Raw genomic sequence first — 26858 nt, 5'->3', positions numbered from 1 at the left:
GCGGGATCAGCCCAAAGGTCCATTTAGTGTGGCATTCTGCTTCTAGTTGTGACCACTCAGATATGCCAGTGAAAATCATAAGCAGATCGGGAGAATGATAATCATGCCCATGTTATCTTGTCAAGACTCACAGAATCACAGAGTTGGAATCACAGGCCATCGAGTCCAACCCCCTGCTCAATGAAGGATCTGCCTAGAGCATCCCTGACAAGATGTTTGTCCAGCTGCTGCTTAAAGACTTCCAGTGGAGTTCACCACCTCCCTAGGCAGCCGATTTCAGTGTTGCACAACTCTGACTGTAAAAAAGGTTTTTTTTAATATCCAGCCGATACCTTCCTGCCCTTAATTTAAGCCCATTATTGCAAAGCCTATCATCTGTTTTCAACAGGAACAGCTCCCTGCCCTCCTATAAGTGACAGCCCTTCAAATACTTGAACTGGCCTTGACACACATTTGTCCCTAGTTGTAATCAGTATTCATCTGCTTCTGAACACTCTAGACTTTGAATGGGCCTTCCTATAGACTACCTTATCCAACCACCAACTCAGTGAAGGAAATCCAAAGCTCTAATCACCTTGGCAGATGACTCTCCTACCCATAGCTGAAGACCTCCAGCAAGGGAAGGTCAACCCACCTTTGATAGCTGATTTCATTGTCTTACTGTATTTACTGTTAGGAAGTTTCTTCATCCTACTGTGGTGATTCAGTGATGACACTTAATATTTGTCCAGTGTTTACCCCATCCAGTCCCTTCTTAAAGCCATCTTTGTCAGTAGCTTTTGCAATGATTCCTACACTGAGCCTAATGCACTGACCATTATACCATGCTGGCTCTTCAGTAGAAACCAAACTTGAAGCTTGCAAGACAAATCTTATCCCCATATTGCATTCAGGTGGAGGGTGTTTGTGTGCAAGAGAAAGAACAGCTTATCTGAAGCCACCTAGTGAATCCATGGTGGTTGAAAGCAAAAATGGAACTGCAACTCCCTGGTTCCATGTGCAGCCTCATAGCCAACATGTGGTCTCATAAGAAGAGCCCTGCTATATTAGACCAGTCTGCTATATCAGACCAGTCTAGTCTGGCATACTGTCTTACACAGTGGCCGGCCAGCTCCTCTGGAGGTTTTTTTGCCATCTTCTGGGCATGGGTGTGTGTGTGGGGGGGAGGTATTTATGAATTTCCTGCATTGTGCAGGGGGTTACACTAGATAACCCTGGAGGTCCCTTCCAGCTCTATGATTCCATGATTGTATCAGGTGCAACAATAAGGCATAGAGGCTGAGGCCTTTCCCTGATGTTGCCTCCTGGCACTGGGTTTCAGAGATTGACTGCCTCTGAACGTGAAGATTCTCTTTGCTTAATCTCCCCATTACACATTGGATACGTAGCTGCGGTATCAGTGCCCTAAGAGTCCACAGCCTGGCCCTTGAATCTGTTTCCTTTTCCCACCCGAGAATCTCCTTGGCTTGCAAGTTCGGTTGCAGCCTACAGCGCTGCTGCTGCTTCCTTGCTCAGGTTAGTCATTCGGGGTTTTGTTTACCCTTTATTCATTAGCAATTTAATGTGCGATGCTTCATCAGGGGAGGCTGTCGGGGGCGAGGGAAAGCAGAGAGGAAATGCCAGGAATCATTAGTGTCTATTAGCGATGGCCGCTCATCAATCTTGGCAAAGAGGGCAGCCTATCAGTTCTGGGCAGCTGGATCTGAGATGCAGAAACATCATTAACAGTTAAAAACGCATCTTTCTCGGGTCAGGTTTTAATGGCCAAGACGTCTCTCATGCGCCGCGTTGTGCCAAGTGGTATCCCTGTCTAGGCGGATTCCGGCATGACCTCATGCAAGCTCACTCTGGTTTGCGTTAGAGGCTAGGCTGGGCTCTTGCAAATTTACCAGGCAGGACTAATGAGCCTAACAGTGGCTTCATTTGATGTCATAAGGAAGCTGTGCTTGCCCATGACCACACAAGCACACCTTGTTCCCGTGCACTTCTTGCGTTCCATCCTGCCTCCCCCTTCCTTTCTTCCCTCGCAGACAAGATTGGGGAACGTCCTCGCCTCACAACCTTTGACTCAGATTCTAGGGGTCTGCACACAGCAGCCTAGGAGAGCTGGAGTTGTTCTCTCCACAAATCAGAATTCTCAGACACAGTTCAGTTCCTGTTTAGAATCCCAGTTTGTGTAAAGGAAACCAGCTTCTGTATTGCCTGGGTGCCTGCAATCGGGGGTCACCACGGCCAACTGGAGTTTATTTATTTATTTATTTATTTATTTATTTATTTATTTCATTCCATTTATATCCCGCCCTCCCCGCACGCAGGCTCAGGGCGGCTTACAGGCACAAACTGCGATAAAAACAAACAGATTAAAACAACAAAAGCTAAAATTAACAACTAACAGGATACATGAAAGACTAAAATTACACACTCCCCATTGCATATCAGGAGGAGGTCAGAAGGTCAAAAAGATCTAAAAAGAGGGACGCCATGGGCCGCGACGTTCTAGTTACTCCATCGGCCCCACCCGGCAGTCCTGCTCCGTAGTTACGCGGTGGTGGTAGTGGCGGTGGCGGCGGCTCCTACTCAAAAGCCTGGCGGAAGAGCTCCGTCTTGCAGGCCCTGTGGAAGTGTAAAAGGTCCCGCAGGGCCCTGATCTCCTCCGGGAGCTCATTCCACCAGGTAGGAGCCGCCACCGAAAAGGACCTGGCCCTTGTGGTAGCTAGCCTGGCCTCTTTAGGGCCCGGGGTCACTAGGCGGTGTTGTTTCCTTTTTCCATCCTGAGTTTGACCTCAGGGCTTCCCAAAACAGGCACCCTTCCGTTGCACTCGATGCACAAGGAGAGGGAAGGAGCACCTGAGCCAGGCAAACAGATTTGTCAAAGCCAGAGATGGCCTCTGCTGCTTTTTCCAAGACTCCGAGTAATTTCAACAAGTGCCTGGAGTGTATCAGTGAGTGGATACCATGGGGTCACTTGGGCGGAACTCAGCATAACACTGCTTACTGACTGGATTGTCACGGCCTTCCCCTTTCAAGAAGGAATTTTGGTCTCATGGAAGACTAGCAAACTGTGACCATTAATGTTTTCCTTCATATATTCGTACTTTATGGATTTCTGTTTTAAATCTATCTAGCCCTGATCTAGATAGCCCAGGCTAGCCTAATCTCATCAGATCTCAGAAGCTAACCAGGGTCAGCCCTCATCAGTATTTGGATGGGAGACCTCCAAGGAATAGCAGGGTCATGCCATGGAGCCACGCAATGGCAAACCACCTCTGAACTTCTCTTGCCTTGAAAACCCCACTGGGTCACCATAAGTCGGCTGTGACTTGACAGCAAAACAACTTTGAACTGTCTGTCTATCTAATCCCATCCTTCTTCCAAGAAGTTCAAAGTGGCTTACATGGCTCTGCCCTCCCATTTCACCCCCACAACAATCCTTTGAGGTAGGGTGCTTGAAGGACTGCCTCCTCCTGTAAAGGTAAAGGTTCCCTTGCTCGAAAGCCAGTTGAAGCCGACTCTAGGGTTGTGATGCTCATCTCCGTTTCAAAGCTGAAGAGACAGCGCTGTCTGTAGACGTTTCCGTGGCCATGTGGCCGGCATGACTAAACACCACAGCGCACGGAACGCTGTTACCTTCCCACCAAAGTGGTACCTATTTATATACTTGCAATTTCTTGCTTTCGAACTGCTAGGTTGGCAGGAGCTGGAACTAGAAACGGGAGCTCACTCCGTCATGCGACACACTCGGGTCTTGAACTGCTGAACTACTGACCTTCCACAGCCTGCAGTTCAGCGTCTTAACCACTAGAGCCACCGCAGCTCCCCGCCTCCTCCTGTACTGCCCTGCTATTCGGTTAACATTCTCCTTACAAGCCCTGCTCCCTGCCTGCATAGGTAGAGCAGGTAGAGATCAGAGACGGGGCTTTTTCAGTGGTGGCTCCTTGCCTCTGGAATACCTTGCCCCATATAACTTGCCTGGAACCTGCCCCTATCTGTTCATGCTTTGGACTGTATTAATGGTGTGTTTTTATGCTCTGCCTTGCTTTGAATCATTTGTTTATTAAAGGGGGGAATAAAAATAATAAGGGAAAGGAAGTTGGGGGTAGGGAGGGGTAGAGAAAAAAAGAAAAAAAAATGAAGATGAAAAGGACCAAAGAAACAAAAAAGAAAAGAAAACCAGAATAATTTAAATTTAAAAGAATTATATTAAGAAAAAAAGGGGAGGGAAGAAAAACCCATAAAATGGAAAAAAGGAAGAGAGATATATTCTTTAACCTGTGGCTCTTAAAAGTCTGTATTGGATTATTATACTTTACCCAGAGGAGTCCAGAAGATAGAAAAAAAGAAATGAAAAAGGGGTTTACCCAGCAACTGTGCTTTGCTTTCTAATATTCTGATTGCTTCCCATAAGAAAGAAAGAAAGAAAGAAAGAAAGAAAGAAAGAAAGAAAGAAAGAAAGAAAGAAAGAGTCTAAATCTTCTTTATGATTTAATGTAGTAAATAGTATATAAAATAGAAGAGTCTAGTTAAGCCATCCTGTCTTTTATTAATTTAGTGGCTTGTTTTGTGTGTGTGTGTGTTCTGGCTTGTGATTATGCTTTGGACTGTATTAATGGTGTGTTTTTATGCTCTGCCTTGTTTTGAATCATTCGTTTTGAATGGGTGTGTGGCTTTAGTGTATCATTTTTAGTTGTGAGCTGCCTCAAGCAGGTCTCTAAAGACCTATTTTTTTGCAAATAGGTATATAAGTGGCACAAAAGGCCATATAGCAAGCAAATGAAAACAGAACAAAATGGTCTTCCCAACCATATTTGAAAGTCAAAAGAAACAAAAAGTACATATATGTATAGGCCTAAATGGGTTGAATATAATGTGACAGTTCCAGAACCAACTGATATCTTGGATTCTGTTTAATTAAACCTGAGTCTTTGACAGGTAATTCAAGAGCATTAAAAAGACATTTCCTGAAACCCTTAGAATTGTGATAACTTCCTTAATTAGTGGGAAATTATCACCTCTTGACTGTTGAAATGCGTGTGGTTCTCAAATGCCTTTTGGATGGAGACAGAAGACAGAGACAGCGTCTCTTAAATACTGTAGCTGATAAACTTTGAGTGAATTTGTAGCTAGCAATTGACTGATTGATTTAAAACGTTTCTATTTCTCCTTCCCACCCAGTTCAGCTTTCCTAAGGTGGCAAACATTAAAACATTTCAAACATTAAAAGCATTTAAAATTCAAGTATATATGAAATTTATATAAATAGAATGTATAAGCACTAATAAGAGTTTATGGAGGAACAAACACCAAACAAAACACAAAAAACCTGCCCCCCCCCCAGCAGAAGACAACAATAGAGGGAGACAGAGTAATGTAGGGAGGGAGTTCCAAAGTTTTGGTGCAGTGACTGAGAGGGGCCCCCTTCTTGGGTCGCCCCACGTCTATCCTCTGCTGGCGGGGGCACCCAAAGATGGGCCTCCAAACGTGACTGGATTTGGAGTGAAGATTAATCTAAGGTCTTCGACCTTTTCAGAATTTGGGACCCACTTTTAACCCCATGATGATCTCCTTTAATTTTTTGCTCCGTATGTCTGCCTTCCCTCCCTTTCTTCCTACCTTGCTTTTCCAAAGCATGGCATATGCATGCAGCAGGCTACCACTGCTGCAGTGAGCAAACGGGACCACTTCAGGTTCCAGGAGGAGGATGCAATTTTTAAATAGCCTTCCATGTAAAGAAGTCCTTGCTAGTGAGTTTGTCAAACACAACGAAGCATTGAAAAAGTGGTTTCCTTCTTGCCATCTGGAGTGGTACACTTCTACCACTTTCTGCTTACTCATGTAGCCTAGGCCTTTCTCTCCCCTTCTTGTTTTCTATCTTTTCTAGTCTCACTCAGAATTTTTGAACAGAAAAAAGTGGCAATGCCGTTGCTGTGGTTTCACGTGTGGCCAAGTTGTGGCTCTACTTAAGTACCAGTAGACTAAATGACAGTTAAATTGGGTCAGCTAAATGATTAACAGGCTTAAAAGAGGTTCTTCACATGCAAGTGTACAAATAGGAATATGTAAAATGTTTAAATGTTCAAATGATTAAATGATATGGATTCTTTCATCATTTATATATTTCTGTAAAACATTTGAATGTTTTCCAAGGGTTGGAAAACTGGGAAGGGGTTACTTGTACACTCCAGGTATATCTGCACGTACAGAACAGGTGTTTTCTAATGTTGACCTTATTCTTAATTGTCTGTGCACAAGACTGACTCCAGAGCATATTAGCTTGTTAATCTTCTAAAACTGATAATATTTTTAAATATGTATGTGGGCTGGATTGATTATAAGCTTGTTAATGTTTAAACAGTAGTAGTTTAATCCGTGGCTTTAGTTTAATCAGTGGCTTTATTCAGCTTCAATTTACATTCCTAGTTGAGAAAAGACAAACTCAGATAAAATGAATAGGTCATACTGTATTTCGCAAACATGAAACTGTGTGTATTTTAATGTAGATCTTCCACTCGCTTTAAAGTATCATGGACTCCAACTTTTTAGAGCTCAGCTAGAATTTGAAGGAACGTTGGAGTTGTGTAGATATCACCATTCCTTGCTCCGTTGGGCTTTTAATGGTTGAGAGTCTCATTCAGGCAAAACAGAAAGTTATCCCATTAATGTAGACCCAAACGAGTGAAGACAAGACATTGGGGGATCCACAAATGGATTTCTATAGCATTTTTACTGTTGTCAGGGCTATTTTGGGGCAGGAACGCACAGGAACGGAGTTCCGGCTGGCTTCAGAGTTGGCCACGGCCACTACAGCCAAAACCTCTGCGTGTGTGGCTACAGAGGGAAGGCCTGGAAAGCAACCCCCCCCCCCCAGGCGACTCTGAAATGCCTCCTAGGGTTGCCAAGTGGCACCTACCTTGCTGGCGGGGGACTCCTGTGCGGATCCCGGCGCGTGCGCGCCGCATGCACGTCACAGGGAAGTGATGTCATGACGCCGGGCACGCTGGGGGCGGGGCCACGACCATACAAGGGAAAACCATAGAGTTTTCCCTTGTATGGCCGTGGCCCACCCCCCAGCGTGCCCGGCGTCATAATGTCACTTCCCTGTGACGTACACGCTGGGGCGGGGTTCCCCCGGGGCCTGATTCCACAGTGTCAGGGAACGGGCCTCTGGGGCGGGGGGTTTTCTGCCCCCCGGGGGGACTTGGCAGCCCTAATGCCTCCCCATGCCTCCCCCAGCCTGGACAAGCCAAGGGAAGGCATAGGGGTGTGGCCTAATATGCTAATGAGTTGCACTGTCAGGGATGTGGCCTGACATGCTAATATGTTTCTGCTGCTGGGTGTGGCCTATTATGCTAATGAGTTCCTGCTGGGCTTTTTCTACCAAAAAAGCCCTGACTGTTGTAAAGAACAACTAGAGGCGATGGGTGGAATGACCAATTGGGACCATTTGGAAAGGGGGAGTTTAGTTCTTTTCTCCATGCCACTTTCCCAAAATCAAATGGCTTGTGTTAGTCGAAAGGAAACATACGGGACGTGCTACCCATGCAAGCATGCCGTAATGCTAGTTGAAATTCCACAACATGGAATTAACTGCTGAAAAATGCTCAAAACTCCAGCATTTACCATTGGGGGGGGGCAATGAAGTGGGGAATGAATTTATGAAACCCATGAGGTTTGATTTCATTGGTCTCTGAGTTTGAATTGTTGTAGCATAGCCGTTAAAGAGAGGCATTAAGCATTCACAAGAGATTTAAAAAAAAGAAAGAAATACTCCCAGAGATATAGCCCTCAAGGTAAAAAGTAAAAAGCTGGCTTGCCGATTGTGCAGCTTGTGTGTGCCTTGAATTTTGAAAGAAGTGCTGGTTAATTTGCAGGCCAAGGCTTCCGTGGGTACCATGTGGCAATTAGCGGGAGAAAGGAAAGAGATTGCAGTTTAATTAATATTCTGATCCCAGCGTTAACAATCTCCCTGCCATGTCAGCAAGCTCGCATGTCCCGTTTGTTAGCTGGGGTGACATTTGTCAGCTACCTTGGGCAGGGTGGGGGAGGAGAAGGGGAGGGGCAGAAAGGGGAGGGGAAGCACAGTTGTAAAATCGAGCATAATTTGTATTTTTTTTTTAGCAAACGTCAACGTGTTGCACCAAAGTTTTAATCGGGTTTGTCACATAGCAGTTTTTCTGTCAAGGAAACACAAAGGGACCTTTCAGGCAACATAAGTCGCTCCGTCCCCGCTAGCATGAAATGTGCGGAAAAGAGTCAGTCCTCTGGTAGGACTCAATGTGGGGGTTTTGTGTTTAACTCTCTCGCAGGTGAATCGGATTGCCCAGGAGTGACTCGGCCCCCGCCCCTGTCTGTCATGAGGCGCCTGCTGCTCTTGGCTTGCGCGCTGGTGCTGGCCCCCTCCCGATGCGACGCCGTCAGCTTCCCAGAGGATGAGGACCCGATTAATGTTGTCGACTACCACTGTGAGTAAACTGGCAAAACCCATTTGATTTTTCCACGTAGTCTTTTATGTAGGCCAACAGGAATGGTTCCTTCTGATACCTCCCCCCCCCCCCCCCCCCCCTTTTTTTCGCCTTTTGATGGACAACTTCAGTTACTTGGCTTTTTTTAAAAAAAAGAAAGCATTACTTTGGTGTTGCTTTTTTAAAAAAATAAAACAAAAAGTGCATTTGCTGATGCTGGCTATCTTTTAGTCATTTATATTCCAGACATTACGTGAGGAATTTAGTTTAAAACTTTTTTCTACTCCCAGCATATACAGCTAATCAATGCTTCCTATCGATTCTTGATCTCTGTAATCCTGAGTGTTGGCGTAACCCATTTTTTACTTGCAGATTCAAGGCAGTACCCAGTGTTTAGAGGACACCCTTCCGGCAATGAATCCCAACACAGGCTGGACTTTCAACTCATGCTGAAAATTCGAGACACACTCTATATTGCTGGCAGGTAATTTTCCCATGGCCAGTTGATTAAATTAAAACCCCTTCCTCCCCCCCCCCACCCTTTCCCCATTTTGCATTTAATCTGTGTGCCTCCCTTAAAAATAATTCATAGAATCGGACAAGGAAATCAAATTGGTTGGCAGAGTCAATTGTGGAGGCCACTTGTGTGAGACACTGGCTTACAAGCAGAGGTCATTTCGGGGGGGATCGCAGTTCCCCCCGGGTGAGGTACGGGGGGCGGGGCACATGACGAAGCCCCGCCTCCTGCTTCCGGCCACCCCGTTTCCGGCCCTCATTCAGCCAGGAGGAGGCAGGAGAAGAGGGAGGGTAAGTTGCTTCCTTCCTGCCTCTCCCCACCCCTGCCTGCCTGGGGCCAGGGAGGGCCTTCGCGGGGCTTCCTTGCACTCCTGCCGGCCAGAACCGTTGGTGGCGGGGTGTGTGGCCTTATGACACACGTCTGGTGATGTCAGGGGGTGTGGCCTTATGACACACGTCCGGTGATGTCAGGGGGTGTGGCATATGCTAATGAGTTATGCTAATGAGTTCCCCTAGCTCTCTTTCTACGAAATGACCCCTGCTTACAAGCATGGGTAAAAGCATTGTAAGCGTCAATGTAAGTCTTTCCCTCCCTTGATAATGTCCGGTGTAATGCATATAGTATGAGACCAGGACAGGGAGATCCAAGTTCAAATCCCTACTCTTCCATGAAGCTTGTTGGTTGACTGTGGGCCCATCACCTTCCCGTAGGGTAACCCTTTCTCACATGGTAGAATAGTGGAAGAGAGAACTATGTATACCACCCTGAGTGCTTTCAAAAAAAGAGTGGGATAATGATGAGCTAGAAAGAAGGAAATGCATCTGGAAAGTTTCTGAGTCTGTGCACAGAGTGAATCAGGAGTGGGGTAGCAGTAATCAGGGCTATTTTGGGGGCGGAACGCACAGGAACGGAGTTCCGGCTGGCTCCCAAGTTGGCCACGCCCATCAGGAACTCATTAGCATAATAGGCCACACCCAATGGCAGAAACTCATTAGGATTGGCTACATTAGGGGTGTGTGGCCTAACATGCAAAGGAGTTCCTGCTACAAAAAAAGGCCCTGAGTTTTGACAACAAACAAGGTAAAGAGAATAAGAAGCAAAAGGTGGGTGTGGCTGGATAACCACACTTCTGGTAACATGGGGGTGTGGCCTAATGTGCCAATGAGCTGTGCTGTCAGGGGTGTGGCCCAATATGCTAATGAGTTTCTGGTGTTGGGTGTGGCCTATTATGCTAATGAGTTCCTGCTGGGCTTTTTCTACAAAAAGAGCCCTGGCAGTAGTGAAGGCCTTGCTAGGAGGCAACATGGCGCAGTGGTCTGAGCGTCAAGCATAGACAAGGGAGGCCTGAGTTCAAACCCTGAGTCACTCCTGAGGCCTGCTGGGTGAGCTTGGGTCAGTTGTCCTCTCTTAGTTCTAACCACCCTCACAAGGTCATTGTAAGGATAAAATGGGGGAAAGGATAACGACGTATGCGCCTCTCTGAACTCCGTGGAGGAGGGGCAGGTTAAAATGGTGGCGCCCTCAGGTAGCCGCTAGAAGACAAGGCAGATCCAACTTTACGGAGCACAGTACGTCAGGAAGCGTGGTTATTTTCTTGTATTTCTATCCCTTCTTTTCCGTAAGAGCAGCCTGAAAAATCCCGCTTAGCCAGAGCTCATCAGAGCCTGGAAGCTACACAGGGTTGGCCATGGTGAGTATTCAGACGGGAGCAAGAAAGGCCGTGGCAGACCACCTCTGCTTGTCTCTTGCCCAGAACGGCCCATGGATGGGGTCGCCATGAGTTGGCTGTGACTCGACAGCATGTTCTTATTCTGCTTCCCGAAGAGGCATAGAAGGGGTTCTCAGGACGTTCTTTCATCCAGGCAGTGGCCAAACACAAAGCGGCTTAGCATCAGCAAACCTGTTGTAGTGTGAGCTCTAGAATCATAGAATCACAGAGTTGGAAGGGGTCCTAAAGGCCATCTAGTCCAACCCGCTGCTTAAAGACTGCCAGTGAGGGGGAGCTCACCACCTCCCTAGGCAGACGATTCCACTGTTGCTCAACTCTTACTGTCAAAAACGTTTTCCCTACTATCCAGCTGCTACCTTCCCACCCTTAATTTAATTGCAAGTCCTGTCCTCTGCTGCCAAAAGGAACAGCTTCCTTCCCTCCTCTAAGCGACAGCCCTTCGAATACTTCAAGAGAGCAATCATGCCCCTCCTCAACCTCCTCATCTCCAGACTCAACATTCCCAAGTCCCTCAGCCTTTCCTCATAGGGCTTCTTGGTCTCCAGCGATGTCCTGGGCCCCAGTCTCTGTTGATGTGAGCAGGAGTTAGCAGTGGGAGCAATGGTAGCGCCATGTTGGTTGATGCAAAGAGGGTGGTACTCAGTGTTCCCTTTAAGCTGAGTTAGTGTGAGCTATCTCACAGTTTTTTAGCCTCTGGCTCACACATTTTTGTCTTAGCTCAGGAAGGATGGCTCCAGAGCAAACTCATTTATGCAGTAGCCAAATCACTCGCTCACCACTTTAATGCTAGTAACTCACAAAGTAGAATTTTTGCTCACAAGACTCCACAGCTTAGAGGGAACATTGGTGGTACTGGTTGGGTTTCTTAGCTCAAGCCAGTGACAGTGGTTGATTTTTTTCTCTCTCTTGTTCCCTTGTTCTCCTGCAGGGATCAAGTTTACACTGTAAACTTGAATGAACTTCCAAAGGGAGAAGTTGTTCCAAGCAAGGTAAACAAGAGTAGGGAAACCCCACTTTGATTTCAGGAGCAAAGGCTTTCCAGGTTAAAGGCTGAACACTGTCCTTGTTTCATTGGAACAGAAATTAACGTGGCGATCGAAGCAGCAAGACAGAGAGAACTGCGCCATGAAGGGCAAACACAAAGTAGGTCTATCCGGTTTTACAAGCAAAAACGTTTTGAACCACATTGGTAGAGTGAAAGTGGATGGACAGTATAATACATCACCTCTATTCTTCTTTTTTTAGGATGAATGCCATAATTTTATTAAAGTCTTTGTTCCCAGGAATGACGAGATGGTGTTTGTCTGCGGAACAAATGCTTTTAACCCCATGTGCCGTTACTATAGGGTAAGGACGTCTGACCGGTTTGGCAAAGCTTATGGTTGCTACCTGCCTTGGGCCCTGACTTGTCAGGAGAAAGGCGAGTGAATCGATATCTTAAATAAATTTTAAAAACCAACCCTGATGTGCAAATGGCCTTCCACGCTGCTAGTGTCTCCAATACGAAGCCTGAGCATCTTGATGCACATCCCTACCAAAATGGCCATCCTTGCCTGGAATTGGCCAGATGCATCTTTCAATGCAAATGGAGATGTGGATCTGAATTGACAGTCACTAGTTCACAGATGTCGCATCAACGATGTATGGTGATGACCTTGCACTACCCAATGATCAGCATTTGCCACCAATGACCCACCACCCGTACCCACCATATTATGTGTTCTCTGCTGCTGGGGTTTTACAGAGTTAAACTGAAAACCAAAGGGCAGGTGGTACTCCAATCTCGCCATCTCTACTCTCTTTCCCACACTGCATCCAAACCCTGGCCTGAACCTCATGAGCAGGAGTCAGATTGGTAGGGGAGGGGCTCTGGCTCAGCGGAAAAGCTCTGCTTTGCAGACAGAAAGTCCCAGGTTCAATCCCTGGCGTCTCCAGTTAGAAGGACCAGGCAGTAAGTGATGTGAAAGAACTCCGCCTGAGACCCTGGAGAGCCGTGGCCACTCCTAGACAATACTGACATTGATGGACCAGTGGTAGCTTCATGGTAGTTGTGGACACCAGCACCTCCTAAGGAATGACCCCCTTCCCCATTTTGAGCCATGCTGTAGCTGAGAGTTTTATGGCTCCCCACCAACTTAAGCTGTCACTCTGTGTCCATGCACCAGTTGTTCCTCCAGCTAGGTTTGGGACCCTAAAGCATTGCTGTCCATCACCAGTTGTCATGAGCTTGTGGAATGTCTCCACATGATGGAGGTCAAGTTAGGCCCATGTGCACAGCTCATTGCAGGAAAGTTCTCGTCCTGAACATTCTGGAAGGTTAGATTTAAGTCTGACAGAAGTCATCAAGCAGAATTATAGTGTTATGTAAAACAATGTTGCACCCCCTCCCTACCTCGCATCACGCTGGCCTGTGGAGCTTGAAGTAGCACCAACAAATAATTTATTTTTTCCTTCCCTAGTTGAACACATTGGAGTATGATGGCGAAGAAATCAGCGGCTTGGCAAGATGCCCGTTCGATGCCAGGCAAACCAACGTTGCCCTCTTTGCCGGTAAGAACATTTTGCATAATGAATCCTGATGATGGACAATGCAGTTAAGGGAGAATTTTGAAAGTAGTTTAGGAAAACTGTGTGGTGCCGATGTGCCTCTACATATTTAAAGCACCTTTTTAGAGATTAGACCTCAGGTTGCAAACTGTTGACTTTACAGCAAGGATGGCCAAGTATGACCCCACCCCCCCGTACTGGTCAAAAAATAATGGTTTTCACCCCGACGATCCAAAGATGTGATTAAAGATAGGAATGATTTAAAATTCCTCATCCCCTGCTTTTAATTTGCAATTCTCCATTTTGATTTCACTTTTCTCCTGCATATATGGAACTCAGGATTCTATAGGTTCATGCCAAGTTATGGGACTGTGAGTCAGTGGTAGGGCATTTGCTTGGCATGGAGAAGATCTCCAGTTTAAAGGTTCAGGGAGTAAGTGATGGGAAGGACCTCAGCCTGAGACCCTGGAGAGCTGCTTCCAGTCTGAGTAAACAATGTTGCCCTTGGTAAACCAGTGGTAGAAGGCCACCATGTGCTGAGGTGTCCATGTATGTCTTGTTGGAGTGTTGTTAAATTGCTTTCTCATGCATATACTGGAAAGGGAAATGACCACTTCCAAATCTATCAATTTCTGCACATAAGTCTTTATCCTACCCTTCCCCCTAAGAACCCGGGATGGTAATATATGGTTGTCCCCTTCCTATCCTTCCAGCAACTCTCTGCAAGTGGGTTAGAGAGTGACTGGCCCAGGGTCACCCAGTGAGTTCCATGGCTGAGTGGGGATTTGAACCCAGGTCTTGCAGATCAAAACCCATGCTTGATGCCTCTGGAGAAGACCTTTCAAGAAGCCCATTCATGCCTTAACCCTTAAGTGACGAACCACATAACATCTGAGCCCATGTGCCCAAAGGCTTGGATTCACCAGACAATTTCCAGATGCAGTCAAGTGTATATGCAATCAGAGGTGTGGGGAAAAAATACCTCACGCTAGCGTATACCAAGACATTTTCCCCCTTGCACAACCCATGCAGGCAGTTGGGGGGGGGGGAATGAAGGGGCCTCCCCTTCTGCGGGTAAGACTTATGTTTACCACCTAAGAACCCCATCTGAAAAACCTCATCTGTTGAGGCACTGCTTAGCACACAGGAATTTAGTTGTATTTTTATTGTTGTATTTTAATTGTTTTTAATTTTTTGTACGTGGTGATTGATGGAACCCGCCCTGAGCAGGTGTTGTGCCAGATATTGCACAAGCGGAACTGTATTAAGTCCGTTTGTGCTTCCGCTTACTTGTTAACTGGATCCGGGCCCAGATCTGTGACTTCCTTATCACGGAGTGGCTCCAGCTTTGCTATAGAACCTGACCATCCGTGAGAGGGCTGGCTTGTTCCTGTCCTCAGGCTGGTGTCTGGAGACCATAGTAGCCTCCCAAGGATACGTATGTTGGCCATTCCTGTACTGGAGAAAGGGAATCACAAAGCAGAACTAGTATGGGATTAGCTAAACTCCTGGGTTATATCGATAATTAATATCCAATCATGACTATTGTTGTAGATGGCAAACTGTATTCTGCAACAGTCGCAGATTTCCTGGCAAGCGACGCTGTTATTTACCGAAGCATGGGGGATGGGTCAGCTCTAAGAACAATAAAATATGACTCCAAGTGGATAAAAGGTACTTTTAAAATATGTTGTTATTTTTGTCATTACCATCTTCTTGCAGTTTTGTTGAAAACCCAGAGGTCATTTGGGGGGGGGGATCGCGGGGGATCGCAGTTCCCCCGGGTGAGGTACGGGGGGCGGGGCACATGACGAAGCCCCGCCCCCTGCTTCCAGCCGCCCTGCTTCCGGCCCTCATTCAGCCAGGAGGAGGCAGGAGAAGAGGGAGGGTAAGTTGCTTCCTCCCTGCCTCTCCCCACCCCTGCCTGCCTGGGGCCAGGGAGGGCCTTCGCGGGGCTTCCTTGCACTCCCGCCGGCCTTGCAGGTCCACTGCCGGGCCCCTCATGGGGCTCGGCAGTGGAGCTGCAAGGCCGGCGGCGGCGGCCAGGACCGTTGGGGGTGGGGTGTGTGGCCTTATGACACACTTCCGGTGATGTCAGGGGGTGTGGCATATGCTAATGAGTTATGCTAATGAGTTCCCCTAGCTCTTTTTCTACGAAACGACCCCTGTGTAGACCTCTTAACTGAAGGATGAATGTACGTGCATGGGTATGCTATTGGCTGAGGCCGGGTATTGATCCCATCATTTCTGGGTTTTATATTTTCTATTCACTTTCTTTTGCTGGTGAGTAGATTTTTCTAAAAGTTTTGCTCAGTGTTTCCCAAATGACTGATAGCTGAGGCACGCTTCCCCCCTCCCCAAAATGGCATAAAACTGAAGGTTTTTAGCCAGGTGCAAAGAATAAGAATTGCTCATCCCCCACTGGAACCCATCTGTGTTACTGTGTGAGTCTCTGTTCTGAATGCATCTACAAAAATGAAAGCAGAACAGCGAAACACACAGAGAAAGCAAACAGTTTCTTCTGGGGGGTGGATGTGTAGGAAGCCTTGAGCTATCCAAATAAACGGTTTATTTGGAAAAATTCTATGGCGCCTCTCCAGAGAACCTGCCTGAGGCAGCTTGCAAAATAAAGCATCATAAAAACATCATAAAAGTTATTGAAAACCCAGCATTCAGAACCATGACCAGAGGGTAAAAGAACACAAAACATGGAAATAGCTTAAAATGGGTCTTAAACATTCCTCAAGCTAAAAACAGACTATATATTTTTTAAAAAATTATCCCTTAATTAACAGCCTGGGTAAACAGAAATGGTTTTACCTGGTACCTAAAAGAAAATAGTGTAGGTGCCAGGCAAGCCTCAAGGGGAAGTGTATTCCTTCAGGTGAGGTGCCACCACGGAAAAGATCCTGGTAGCATCTTGTTCCTTGTGTCAATGCGGTTCACCGTTCTTTACCGTTTTTATATTGAAATTTGGTAGCAATCTTCAGGTTTCTTCCCTTCTACAATAACATTTAAAAAAATACTTCTGCATTCCCTCCCCCCCCCCTCTCCCCTCTGCCAGTTCATGTGGCTGGGAGATCCCATCTATCTCAGCTGCTCTGTTTGTGTGCAAACACTGTAGCATGCCTCAAGTGTCATGCAGAGTCCAAAGCCCAGAACCCATTTTTCAGCTTTTCATTTGGCCCTGGACTGAAAGCTTTTCCCACCTCCACCCAATCAAACAGATTAATGAATGAAGCCGGAGTCACAAAGACCTGAACTGTAAGACAATTCCCCGGAGGCTTTTTTTTTTTACAGTCCATTAGCCGACATTAAAGCCTACGCATTCGTTTTAAGCTTGACTTCATCTGTAGTGGGACGTCCTAAAGTGCTTTGAGTGCTGGAGCGCGAGTCTGTGCAAAAACCCACAACAAAGACTTTTGGCAGCCGTAGCCGACAGGTCAGAATGGAGGGCCCCAACAGTAGCCTCTTGATAAGCAGTGCAGTCTAGGCATGAACACCTGTAACCAAGTGATGCATGTAGCTGAACTGGCATCCTGTGAGAGTCACACACAGTGATTTTGATGCCACTCTTTTAGCAAATTGTTGGTTGGTTGGTGCTGATCTAGGGTGTACGTTTTTGCCGCAGAGGAAAAAGAGATATGCACAGAGCTAGTCTTCACTGTGTCACAGTCCTTGAACTACAACATTTTCCTGTTCCATCCCTGGAAAAAATTGGGGGGCGGGATTTGGTCCACCATGTTCAAATGAATGTATTACAGCCCAGATCAGAAGTTGATTTCTTCCCCCCCCACCCAAGAAGGGAAGGGAAGGTGAATCACGCACAGGCAAGACTCTTACTGGCTTAAGATTTATCCCCCGCTAAGTAGCAGCGTCCCGTGCGCCTTGGTGTTTAGTCATGCCGGCCACATGACCACGGAAATGTCTTCGGACAGCGCTGGCTCTTCGGCTTTGAAACGGAGCTGAGCACCGCAAACTTAGAGTCGGACTCGACTGGCTTTCGAGCAAGGGAACCTTTACCTTTTTAAATACCATTTTATCCAAGAAACCAGAAGGAGATTGAGACTGGGGAGGGAAGCCCTGAAGGAGTTAGAAAAGATCCGTAAGGACGTGTTGCTGGCGACCGAGATCAAGCTAACTCCTGCCACAGTATTCCCTTTTACTCTGTATGGGTGTGAAAACTGGGCAGTGAAGGAAGCAGACAGGAAGAAAGCGGACTCATCTGAAATGTGGTGCTGGAGGAGAGTTTTGCAGGTACCGTGGCCTGCCAAATAGACAAATAATTGGGGTTCTAGATCAAATCAAGCCTGAACTCTCCCTAGAAGCTAAAACGACTAAACTGAGGCTGTCGTACCTGTGAGAAGACAAAGGGTCACTGGAAAATACAGAAACAGCGTGACATTAAGGGACTCCATAAGGAAGCCCCGACGCTCAGTTTGCAAGACCTGAGCAAGCCTGTTAATGACAGGATGTTTTGGAGGTCATTCATTCATAAGGTTGCCATACATTGGAAGCCACTTGACAGCATTATACACCCACCCACAAGTAGCATCTGAAGAGACCCGTAGTTCGTCTGTGGAGGCATGAAGGGGGGGGGGGGCAGAATCACTGTTTATGCCCTTGCACATTGTCTCTGCCCCTTTGGGAGTGGCTCAGTAGTAGACTGCTTGCTTTGCATTCAGAAGCCCGCCCACCCCCCGCCCACCCAGTTTAATCCCATTTTTAGAAGTGATTTCAGGTACCGTATTCTCCAAAATACCTCTTCCTGAGACCCTGAAAAGCCATTACCAGTTCAAGTAGATAGTACTGGGCTAGCACAAAGTTTGAGTGTCCAATGGCACCTTTAAGACCAACAACGTTTCATTCAAGGTGTGAGCTTTCGTGTGCAGGCACACTTCATCAGACAATGAAATGGAATTACAGATCACAGTTGTCTATATAGAGGGTGGCTTGTTAAATTAGCATGCAAAACAGTGAAGATGTTTTTTTAACAGATAAAATAATGACAGCGTGTGTGTTCGTCTGTGTTGGGGAGCAGCGGGGGGGGGGGGGGGGGGGGACGACAATATAGGTAACAGATATGTCTGATGTACCCTAGGAGACTGATGTACCCTAAATTGTGAGAATTCAGTCATTAAATCCCATCCATCTCCTTTCTAGCCTGGAGGCAAACTTCAAAGCGTCTTGGCTGTGTAGAGTGTTTTTCTTGTCACCAGAGCAGAGTACTGGGCTAGGATGACCAATGATTTTAGGTGGACCAACAGTCTAAGGCCCTGACCTGGATAGACCAGGCTAGCCCAATCTCCCTAGATCTCGGACGTTAAACAAGGGTCTGCCCTGGCTAGTAACTGGATGGGAGACCTCCAAGGAATGCCAGGGGTGTGACAAGGAGGCAGGCCATGGCAAACCGCCTCTGAACATCTCTTCCCTTGAAAACCCTACAGCAGGGTTGCCATAAGTCAGCTATGACTTGACGGCACGTTCCACCTCTATATGTCCACTGCACATTGTTGAGCCACAATTCTGGCATGGTGACCCCAAAGGGATCGGAAGGGGCATCATAGATTGGGAGGGGAGACGGCTCATTGGTAGAGCGCATGCTTTGCACACACAGGCAGGTTCAGCCCTTGGCATAGCCTCTTTGAAGGATCTCACCCAGGAAATGTTCCCTCTAAGCTGTGGAGTCTTGTGAGCAGAAATTCTACTTTGTGAGCTACTGGCATTAAAGTAATGAGCGAGCGATTTGGCTGCTGCATAAATCGGTTTGCTCTGGAGCCCTCCTTCCTGAGCTAAGACAAAAATCTGTGAGCCGGAGGCTAAAAAACTGTGAGCTAGCTCACACCAACTCAGCTTAGAGGGAACACTGGCCCTGATCTCCTGGAGAGTTGCTGCCTGTTAAAATAAACCCTGCTGAGCTGGAGGCATCAACAGCAGCCTTGTTCCTCTTAGGGAAGCCTGTTACGTGACCGACACGTCTCTTTCTTTCTGTAGCATTGGTCTGTGAAGGCCGTGTGTAGCACTGTAATGCTTTACCCTCCGCGAGGGATACTTTTAACTCCCTTTTTGCTTCCACCTTCCAGAGCCCCATTTCCTCCACGCCATTGAATATGGGAATTTTGTGTATTTCTTCTTCCGAGAGATTGCGGTGGAGCATAACAATTTAGGCAAGGTAAGAGTCAATACAGCTGTTTGTTATGATAAGCTACAAAGTCTCGGGATGATTTGCAGAGGAATAAAATATGCCTGTTATGGAATGCTGTGCCTTGTTTCCTTTCTACAAGGACTGGTTAAAAAACAAGTAATCAAGCTGGTACTTTCATACTTCTAATTGCTAAGGGGAGCTTGTGGAATGTGGCCTTTTCCCATTCAGATATCACAGGTAGCCGTGTATGGCACATTTATCCAGCAATCCTAAACAGAAGTATACCTTTCCAAGTCCATGGATGCCAGTGGGATCAGAGGGGCATAGCTGTGGTTAGGATTGCAGTCCCCAAACAGCAGTAGTGTAATATCTCTTGATTAGGAACCATCAAAATACCACTGAATAGCTTTTGATCCATCACTGCCCCAAATTTTCGTGAGGCTGGGAGGTCCAAGAACCAAAATGGGCACGAGGGACTGTGTACCCCTGGTCAGTGCACCCCACACCATGGTGCCCATTTGCTTCCGGGTACCTCCAGGGCTTCATTTGTGGTGAGGCTGCCACGTATTTAGTCTGAAACCTGGTTTCGATGCCATAACATATTCCTTAAGCATGTGCAGAATGCCTTTTGACCGCTACAGCTAGACTTCAGCTATGTGGGTCCAGGGGTAAAGGTTGGTTGGTTGGTTGGTTGGTTATTCTGTTATAGTCCTTCTTTTCCACTGGGACCCAATGCAGATTACAAGTATAATTTTTTAAAAAACACATTTTCTGTCAATCAGTAAGTAGATTACAAAATGTGATAGCATTTGAGAGGCCGATTCACCCTATAGGCCTTCCATTTAGAAATTAATCTTTTTTTCTGCTAGCAGCCTTACTGCTACAAAAGAAAACTCTTTTGTCTGTACTGACTAGTGGTCAGCAACTGCTTTGCATGGAGAGCCGTTTTATCAAGAGAACGGAGACGCAGTGGGCCAAGACCCCACCCCTTCAAATCGCCTGTGCCCAAAGTCCCCATTACCACATAGTCTGCCTGCTGCCCGTTGTCTTTTACCTTGAGCCAGGGAGCCCTGTTCGTAGAGCCAGATTTGGCCCAAGAGCCACCAGTTGCAGATCAAAGCAGCATTTGTCTTCTTGATTCCGCTACAGATCTGCTGTTTCCCTGTTTGCAAAGTCACTGTTGATGCTGAAATTGTATGTGGAATAGCCAGGAGATCCTGAAGGATTGTTTGGCTGCCTGAAGCTGTCGCTCTTTTTTAGCACCACTACGTGGCGAGCTATGCTTATTTTCAGTCTGAGAGTGCTGTGACTTGCCCAAGGTCACCCAGCTGGCTTCAAGTGGGGAATCGAACCCGGTTCTCCAGATTAGAATCTGCCACTCTTAGCCACTACACGAAGCTAGTTCTGAAAAGCCACAAAACACCCACAATGGTTGCTTACTCCACAGACTTTTCTTTTCCCTGTGCAGGCGGTGTATTCCCGCGTTGCCCGTATATGCAAAAACGACATGGGGGGCTCACAGCGAGTGCTGGAGAAGCACTGGACTTCGTTCCTGAAGGCTCGACTCAACTGCTCTGTGCCGGGGGATTCGTTCTTCTATTTCGATGTGCTGCAGTCAATCACAGACATCATAGACATCAACGGAGTCCCCACCGTTGTCGGCGTCTTCACCACGCAGCTGAACAGGTGAGAGGCGAGCTGACGGCCTCCAAAAGGAGTTCTCTGGTGTGCAGCCGCCAAGCCTGATGTGGCTTTGCTCACCTGGACTCCTCCGATGTCAGCCTTTCCCCCCTCTCTGTTGTCTTTTGCAGTATCCCCGGCTCCGCGGTGTGCGCTTTTAGCATGGATGACATTGAAAAAGTATTCAAAGGAAGGTTTAAAGAACAAAAGACCCCTGATTCTGTCTGGACAGCTGTACCCGAAGAAAAAGTACCAAGGCCAAGGTAAAAATAAAAATGACAGAGTGATTGTTGCAACTGATGTGAAATAAATCTTTTGACTGACGTGAAATAAACAAAGAAGATACCAAGTAGAGTTGATCCTGACTCCAGATAAGCAGTCAGTTTAGAAAACAAACTTATGAAGATTTAATGAAGGACTGAATTAGTAACCATAAGTAGGCTAACGGCCAGTAAGGATGCAACTGGGTGAGGCAGGAGAATCTGTGATCGGATCTCCTAGAGTTGCCTTGAAAGCAGAGTTCTGCCCATTAAGGTCAGTGGGCTTGGAAGAGTGTGAACTCTGTTTAGGATTGCACCGTCAGTGGCCTTGGTGGCTATCCCACCCTTACCTTGCTGTAGCAGTGAAGCCCGGGGCCTTGCATGTGCAAAGCATGTCCTCTGCTGCTTCTCTGTGACCTTTTCCTATTCTACGTGTTTTCATTTGCCGCACACACGATACAGCCTGGGCCCAATCAAAGCTATTGGCCAGCTCCGTGCAGATTGCGGCTTCTTTTTTCAGATCGTGAGTGTTTCCCGTGCTCATTCAAAAGTCTTACCCTTCTCGTTAACTTTAAAAAAAAATTGGGAAAAAATGTTGCTTTCCTTTCAGACCGGGTTGCTGTGCAAAACACGGCCTAGCAGAGGCTTACAAAACCTCCATTGATTTCCCAGATGAAACCCTCTCTTTCATCAAATCCCACCCTTTGATGGATTCCGCCGTTCCGTCCGTCATCGAAGAGCCCTGGTTTACAAAGACGAGGGTCAGGTAAGGGAGGCGTTGTGTGGGGACGCGAGGCACAGCTCCTGCCATGCTGAAATACAATCCCGCCCGCAGCAGGGCCTTTGTGCTCCGTAGCCAGAAGCGTGCTTGAAGTTGCACTGCAGCTGACACAGCTGCTCCTGCGAGGGACTCCTCAGTGGCCAGAGCCCGCCCACGCGCACAAGACTGGAGCAGGGTTTGGCTTCGCAGAGGCAGTGGGCAACAGATAGGCAAGAGCTGTTCCCTGGTTTTGGCAAAATAGAAATCTGGTTAGACCCGCTCTCCTAGAGAGCTAACCAGGCTGATACAGCATCAGAGAACTTGGCACACCTGGCTGATTGACGTGTTACAAGAGGCCTGGGGGCAGCACCAAAAAAGGGGTAGACTGAAGTCAAGATCTCACTTACAGTGTTGTGTAAGGATGAGGATCCCAGGTCTAGCTTGACTACTTGGTCTCTCCTAACCCCTGGTGAGGGGGACCAGGGGGTGGATAAATGGGCAGGGGGAGTTCCTTGCACGACGATGTCAGCGCCGGAGTGGGTTGCAGGTCACAGATGTGGCTGATGTGGCTGAGGGCTGCTGTTTTGGGCTCCAGCTGCTGTGCCACCATCTGTGATTTCAGTGGGGCACGTGGGAGGTGAGTTATGCGAAGGATTGTGCCTGGTTTTAGCGCTTGCCCTTGCCCAACGTGAGTGGCTTTCTGACGGCTTCTTGTTAACTAACTAACCCGCGGCACACCAGATCATGAGAAGGTGCTTGGACGGTGATCTAAGGACTGGAGAGCTTTTGGTATAATCGGCAGGATTTTGTTTGCCAAAACATGTTCAACTCCCTCATTCCCCAAACACTCCCGTTGCCACATGGGGTGTTTTCAAGACAACAGATAGACTGGCTGGGTCTCAGCAGTGTATGCTCACATCCATACTTGAGATCTCAGTTCCAGGCCCATGCTATTTGGATCTTTATTCCGTCATTTGAAAGAACTCGGGGGGGGGGGCTGTGTGGGATCCCTCCTCCTTTTAATCCTCACAAGAAACCTGTGGCCTGGGCTGGCTTGAGAGAGGGCTGACCAAGGCTGCGGAGTCTTGTGAGGAAAAATTCTACTTTGTGGGCTACCGGCATTAAAGTGGTGAGTGAGTGATTTGGCTCCTGCATAAACTAGTTTGCTCTGGAGCCCTCCTTCCTGAGCTAAGACAAAAAACGTGTGAGCCAGAGGCTAAAAACCAGTGAGCTAGCTCACACTGACTCAGCTTAGAGGGAACACTTGGGGGTGACTGGTACAAGGTCACCCGGTAAGCTTTGTGGCCCTGTGAGTCTTCACGGCACACTAGCTCCCTAATTGAGCCACAGCAGTCTCTTCCCTTTTCCTGTAGTGTGTTGGTTACTAGTCATGCAAATAGGCCTGAGGAGAGGAAGTTGATTGGCACTGATGGTTCCCGTAAAGCAAACAAAAGTAGTAATACTTCCCTAAGTGGATGGGCCATTTGTTGGGGCTCTTTCCAAACAGAAAGTTTGCAGGTGCCCCAAATGGATGGTTTCTTTCTTCTCATCTTGGAGAGCCCCACTCACACAAGCAAAGCAGTTCAGAAAAATAATGGATAGGCAGTCCGGGAGATATGTGGGGCACTCCTAATAGAAAATAATTTTCATCTTGACAGGTATCGGCTGACCACGATTGCTGTGGACCGCTCTGCCGGCCCGTACCAAAACTACACAGTCATATTTGTTGGCTCTGAAGCCGGAGTGGTGCTTAAAATCTTGGCAAAGACCAGGCCTTTTTCTTTGAATGACAGCGTCTTACTGGAAGAGATTGATGCTTACAATCATGCAAAGTAGGTCTTATTTAACAAGAACTGCTCTAAGACATTTTTATGACGTCTTGTTTCGTCTGAGTCATTTCCTTTCCTTGACACCTGGCTTGGCACGGTTACCCTTCCCCTTGTTTGGTGCTTCCTGATCTGTATCAGAATGCACTTTGAAATGATCTGAAACTATTTGTGTCCCCACTGGTATCTGCAGATCAAGGTCCCATTCAAGCTCCACACTGGCACACACTGTCACAAAGGCAATGATTCCCTCTTGTTACTGTGCAAGTATATTAGCCTTTGCTCTTCTGAGATACAAATGACTACACTGTAAAGAAACTGGGAAAGTCATTAATAATCATCATGGCCATAATTACTAAGGAAACGCTGGGTGATTTTGTTTTAGCCAGACCTCCCATCTTGTATCAGCCTAGAACATTAGAAGAGCTTTGCTGAATCAAACCAGAGGTCCGTCCTGTCCAGCATCCTGTTTCATACCCAGGGCCGGCCCGAGGTGTTTCTGCACCCTAGGTGAGGCCAGCTTGTGGCGCCCCCCAGGCGATGCCAACCTCCCGGTGGGGCATGCAGACCTCCCAGAAACACGCCGGGGGGGGGGCGCCAGGCACCACAAACCAGCCTTGCCCCTGCCCGGGTCCTGGAGGGTGAAGGAGCCTCGCCTCGCCTGCTGGCCCACCGTCAAACAGCTGGCTGGCCGGCTTCACCTTGCAGAGGCAGGCAGCGGCACCGGCCTTGGCCCTCCTCCCCAGATGAGCCGCTGCCTCCGCAGTCCCATCCACCGGCTCCCAGCGCCCTTTGTCCGTCCACCAAAGTTGCCGCGTCGCCTGGCCCACCCTGCCCCCTCGAGGAGCCCCAGCCGGAGACTGAGTCAGGAGGAGGAGAAGGAGGAGGAAGCGGGGTGCGCAAAGCCACAGGGAGGGAAGCTGCCCGGCTGGGCTGGTAGCTGCTGCCCGGGGCCACCCAGGATCTGCGTGGCCCCTGCCCTAGCCGAGAGCCGCGCTGCAAAACTGCCTGAGAAGGCGCCTGGGCGGCAATGGCGATGTGCCCCGATGGCTCGTGAGCCCAGGCCAGCTGGCCAGGGCCGGAACTCACGGCGGCGGTGGCCTTGGCGGTGCTGAGCCTGGGCTGGGTAGCACTGGTGCTGCTCTTCGGTGCCTCCCTGCTGACTGCTGGCTGCAGCTGACCCACGGCTTGTGGCACGCCCGAGGCTGACTGGGGGAGGCGGCACAGGGGCTCTGGACGGCCCTGCTGTGCCTGGGCTGGGCCCAGCGCCCCCTGCAAGGCACCTGGTGCCTGGGCCCTGCTGGCCACTCTCTTTGCCTTCCACGAGAATTGGCAGCAGGCCTGGCTGCGCGCCCTCAACCAGCAGGCCCAGCAGTATGTGGTAAGGCGGCACGCGGCACCACTGGCGGTCCCGAGAGCGTGGAGGGCGAGTGTTTGGCGCCCTAAGGGTCGGCCTGCACTCTAGGCAAATGCCTAGTTTGCCTAGCGGGTGAGCCGGCCCTGTTCACACCAGTTGCCAGCAAACAGGACATAGAAGCCAAGGCCTGGCTTTGCCTCCTACCAAGGGATTCCAGAGGTTTACTTCATCAAAAGATGGAGATTACCTTGGGTCAGGGTGGCTAGTAGCCATTGATGTACCTACCCTCAATGAATCTGCCTCACCCTCCTTGGATTGTTTGTCTTGCAAGGCATGTAAGCCTAGGGAAAAGATTTATTTTGAGTTGAGTTGAGTTTTTTCCCTCCCTACCTCACAAGTGGGCTCAGGGTGGGTTACAACATATGAGATACTGGACAAAAAGTAAAACAATTCAAAACCCTAGAGACGACTACTTCCAAAATCTGACTCAGTCACAAGATGGCAATTTCAAAAACTTGTGGTGTCTGAGTAAATAGAGGTATGAAAGGTCCAGGTTCTCAGAGTGGTAGGACCATCGCCGTTGGACACAGAGGGCTGCTTAAGCAAGAGGGGCCAGGTTAGTTAGACATCCGCCGCCTCAACCAAAGGCCCTGCAGAAATGTAAGAGATCCCACAGAGCCCTGATCTCCATTGGGGGCTCATTCTACCAGGCTGGGGCCAAGGCTGAAAATGCCCTGGCCCTGGTCAAGGCGAGGGGGACGTCTTTTGGGCTGGGGATTTCCAGCAGATGGTGGTCTGCAGAGCATAGAGCTCTTCAGGGCACATATGGGGAGAGGCGGTCCCATAGATGTGTTGGTCCCTGGCTGCATAGGGCGTTGAAGGTTAAAACCAACACCTTGAAACAGATCTGGAATTCTGTCGGCAGCCAGTGCAATTGGTGTAGCACCGGCCGAATGTGCGCCCGCGGAGACGTCACAGTCAGCAGGCACGCTGCCACATTTTTCACTAGCTGCAACTTCTGGATCAGGTACAAGGGTAGCCCCATGTAAAGTGAGTCACAATAGGCTAACCTGGAAGTGAGCATCGCGTGGATCACTGTAGACATGTCATGGGAAGAAAGGTAGGGGACAAGCTGCCGAATCTGCTGAAGATGGAAGAAGGCTGATTTGGCAAGTGCAGGGACCTGGGCCTCCGTCGACAACGAGGCATCCAGTACCACTCCTAGGCTCCTCACTCCTGGTGCTGGTGACAGAAGTGCCGCACCCGGAGTTGGGAGCCGAATTCCCATATCCAGCCCCCCTGCGTCTCAGGTATAGGACCTACTTCTTCGATGGATTCAACTCCCTGAGGCTGACAGGGTCCTCAAACTGTCCTTCCTGGGAGCTCAAGCTTGGACAACCCACTAGTCTTCTCTCACCCACCCCCTTTACCTTCACAGCAACCCTGTGAGGTAGGCAAGGTTGAGAGATCAGGACCGGCCTGCAGTGTATAATGGAGGAGGGGATAGTGTTGTAAGCTGCTTGCCCATGGTGGGGTGAAGTGAGGTATAAATATCTAAATGAATAAATACAGTTGTTT

General features: G+C 48.3%; 1 protein-coding gene across 1 annotated transcript in view; it reads left to right on the top strand.

The window, feature by feature from the left end:
* Positions 1-26858, top strand: part of SEMA6D (semaphorin 6D) — a 94358-nt gene that overhangs the window by 45979 nt on the left and 21521 nt on the right. Inside the window, exons 2-13 of the mRNA XM_015411784.1 lie at positions 8304-8459; positions 8832-8943; positions 11634-11694; positions 11786-11848; positions 11951-12052; positions 13165-13255; positions 14807-14926; positions 19336-19424; positions 20866-21083; positions 21209-21340; positions 21948-22103; positions 23756-23929. Coding sequence (XP_015267270.1) covers positions 8351-8459; positions 8832-8943; positions 11634-11694; positions 11786-11848; positions 11951-12052; positions 13165-13255; positions 14807-14926; positions 19336-19424; positions 20866-21083; positions 21209-21340; positions 21948-22103; positions 23756-23929 — 1427 coding nt within the window. The 5' untranslated portion in view covers positions 8304-8350. The remainder of the gene's footprint in view (positions 1-8303; positions 8460-8831; positions 8944-11633; positions 11695-11785; positions 11849-11950; positions 12053-13164; positions 13256-14806; positions 14927-19335; positions 19425-20865; positions 21084-21208; positions 21341-21947; positions 22104-23755; positions 23930-26858) is intronic.

This window comes from Gekko japonicus, unplaced genomic scaffold (assembly GCF_001447785.1).
Source record: "Gekko japonicus isolate JY-2015 unplaced genomic scaffold, Gekko_japonicus_V1.1 scaffold266, whole genome shotgun sequence".
In the NCBI taxonomy this organism is placed as follows: Eukaryota; Metazoa; Chordata; class Lepidosauria; order Squamata; family Gekkonidae; genus Gekko; species Gekko japonicus.
Note: the sequence above shows the minus strand (reverse complement) of the source record. Positions and strands in the feature narration are given on the sequence as shown.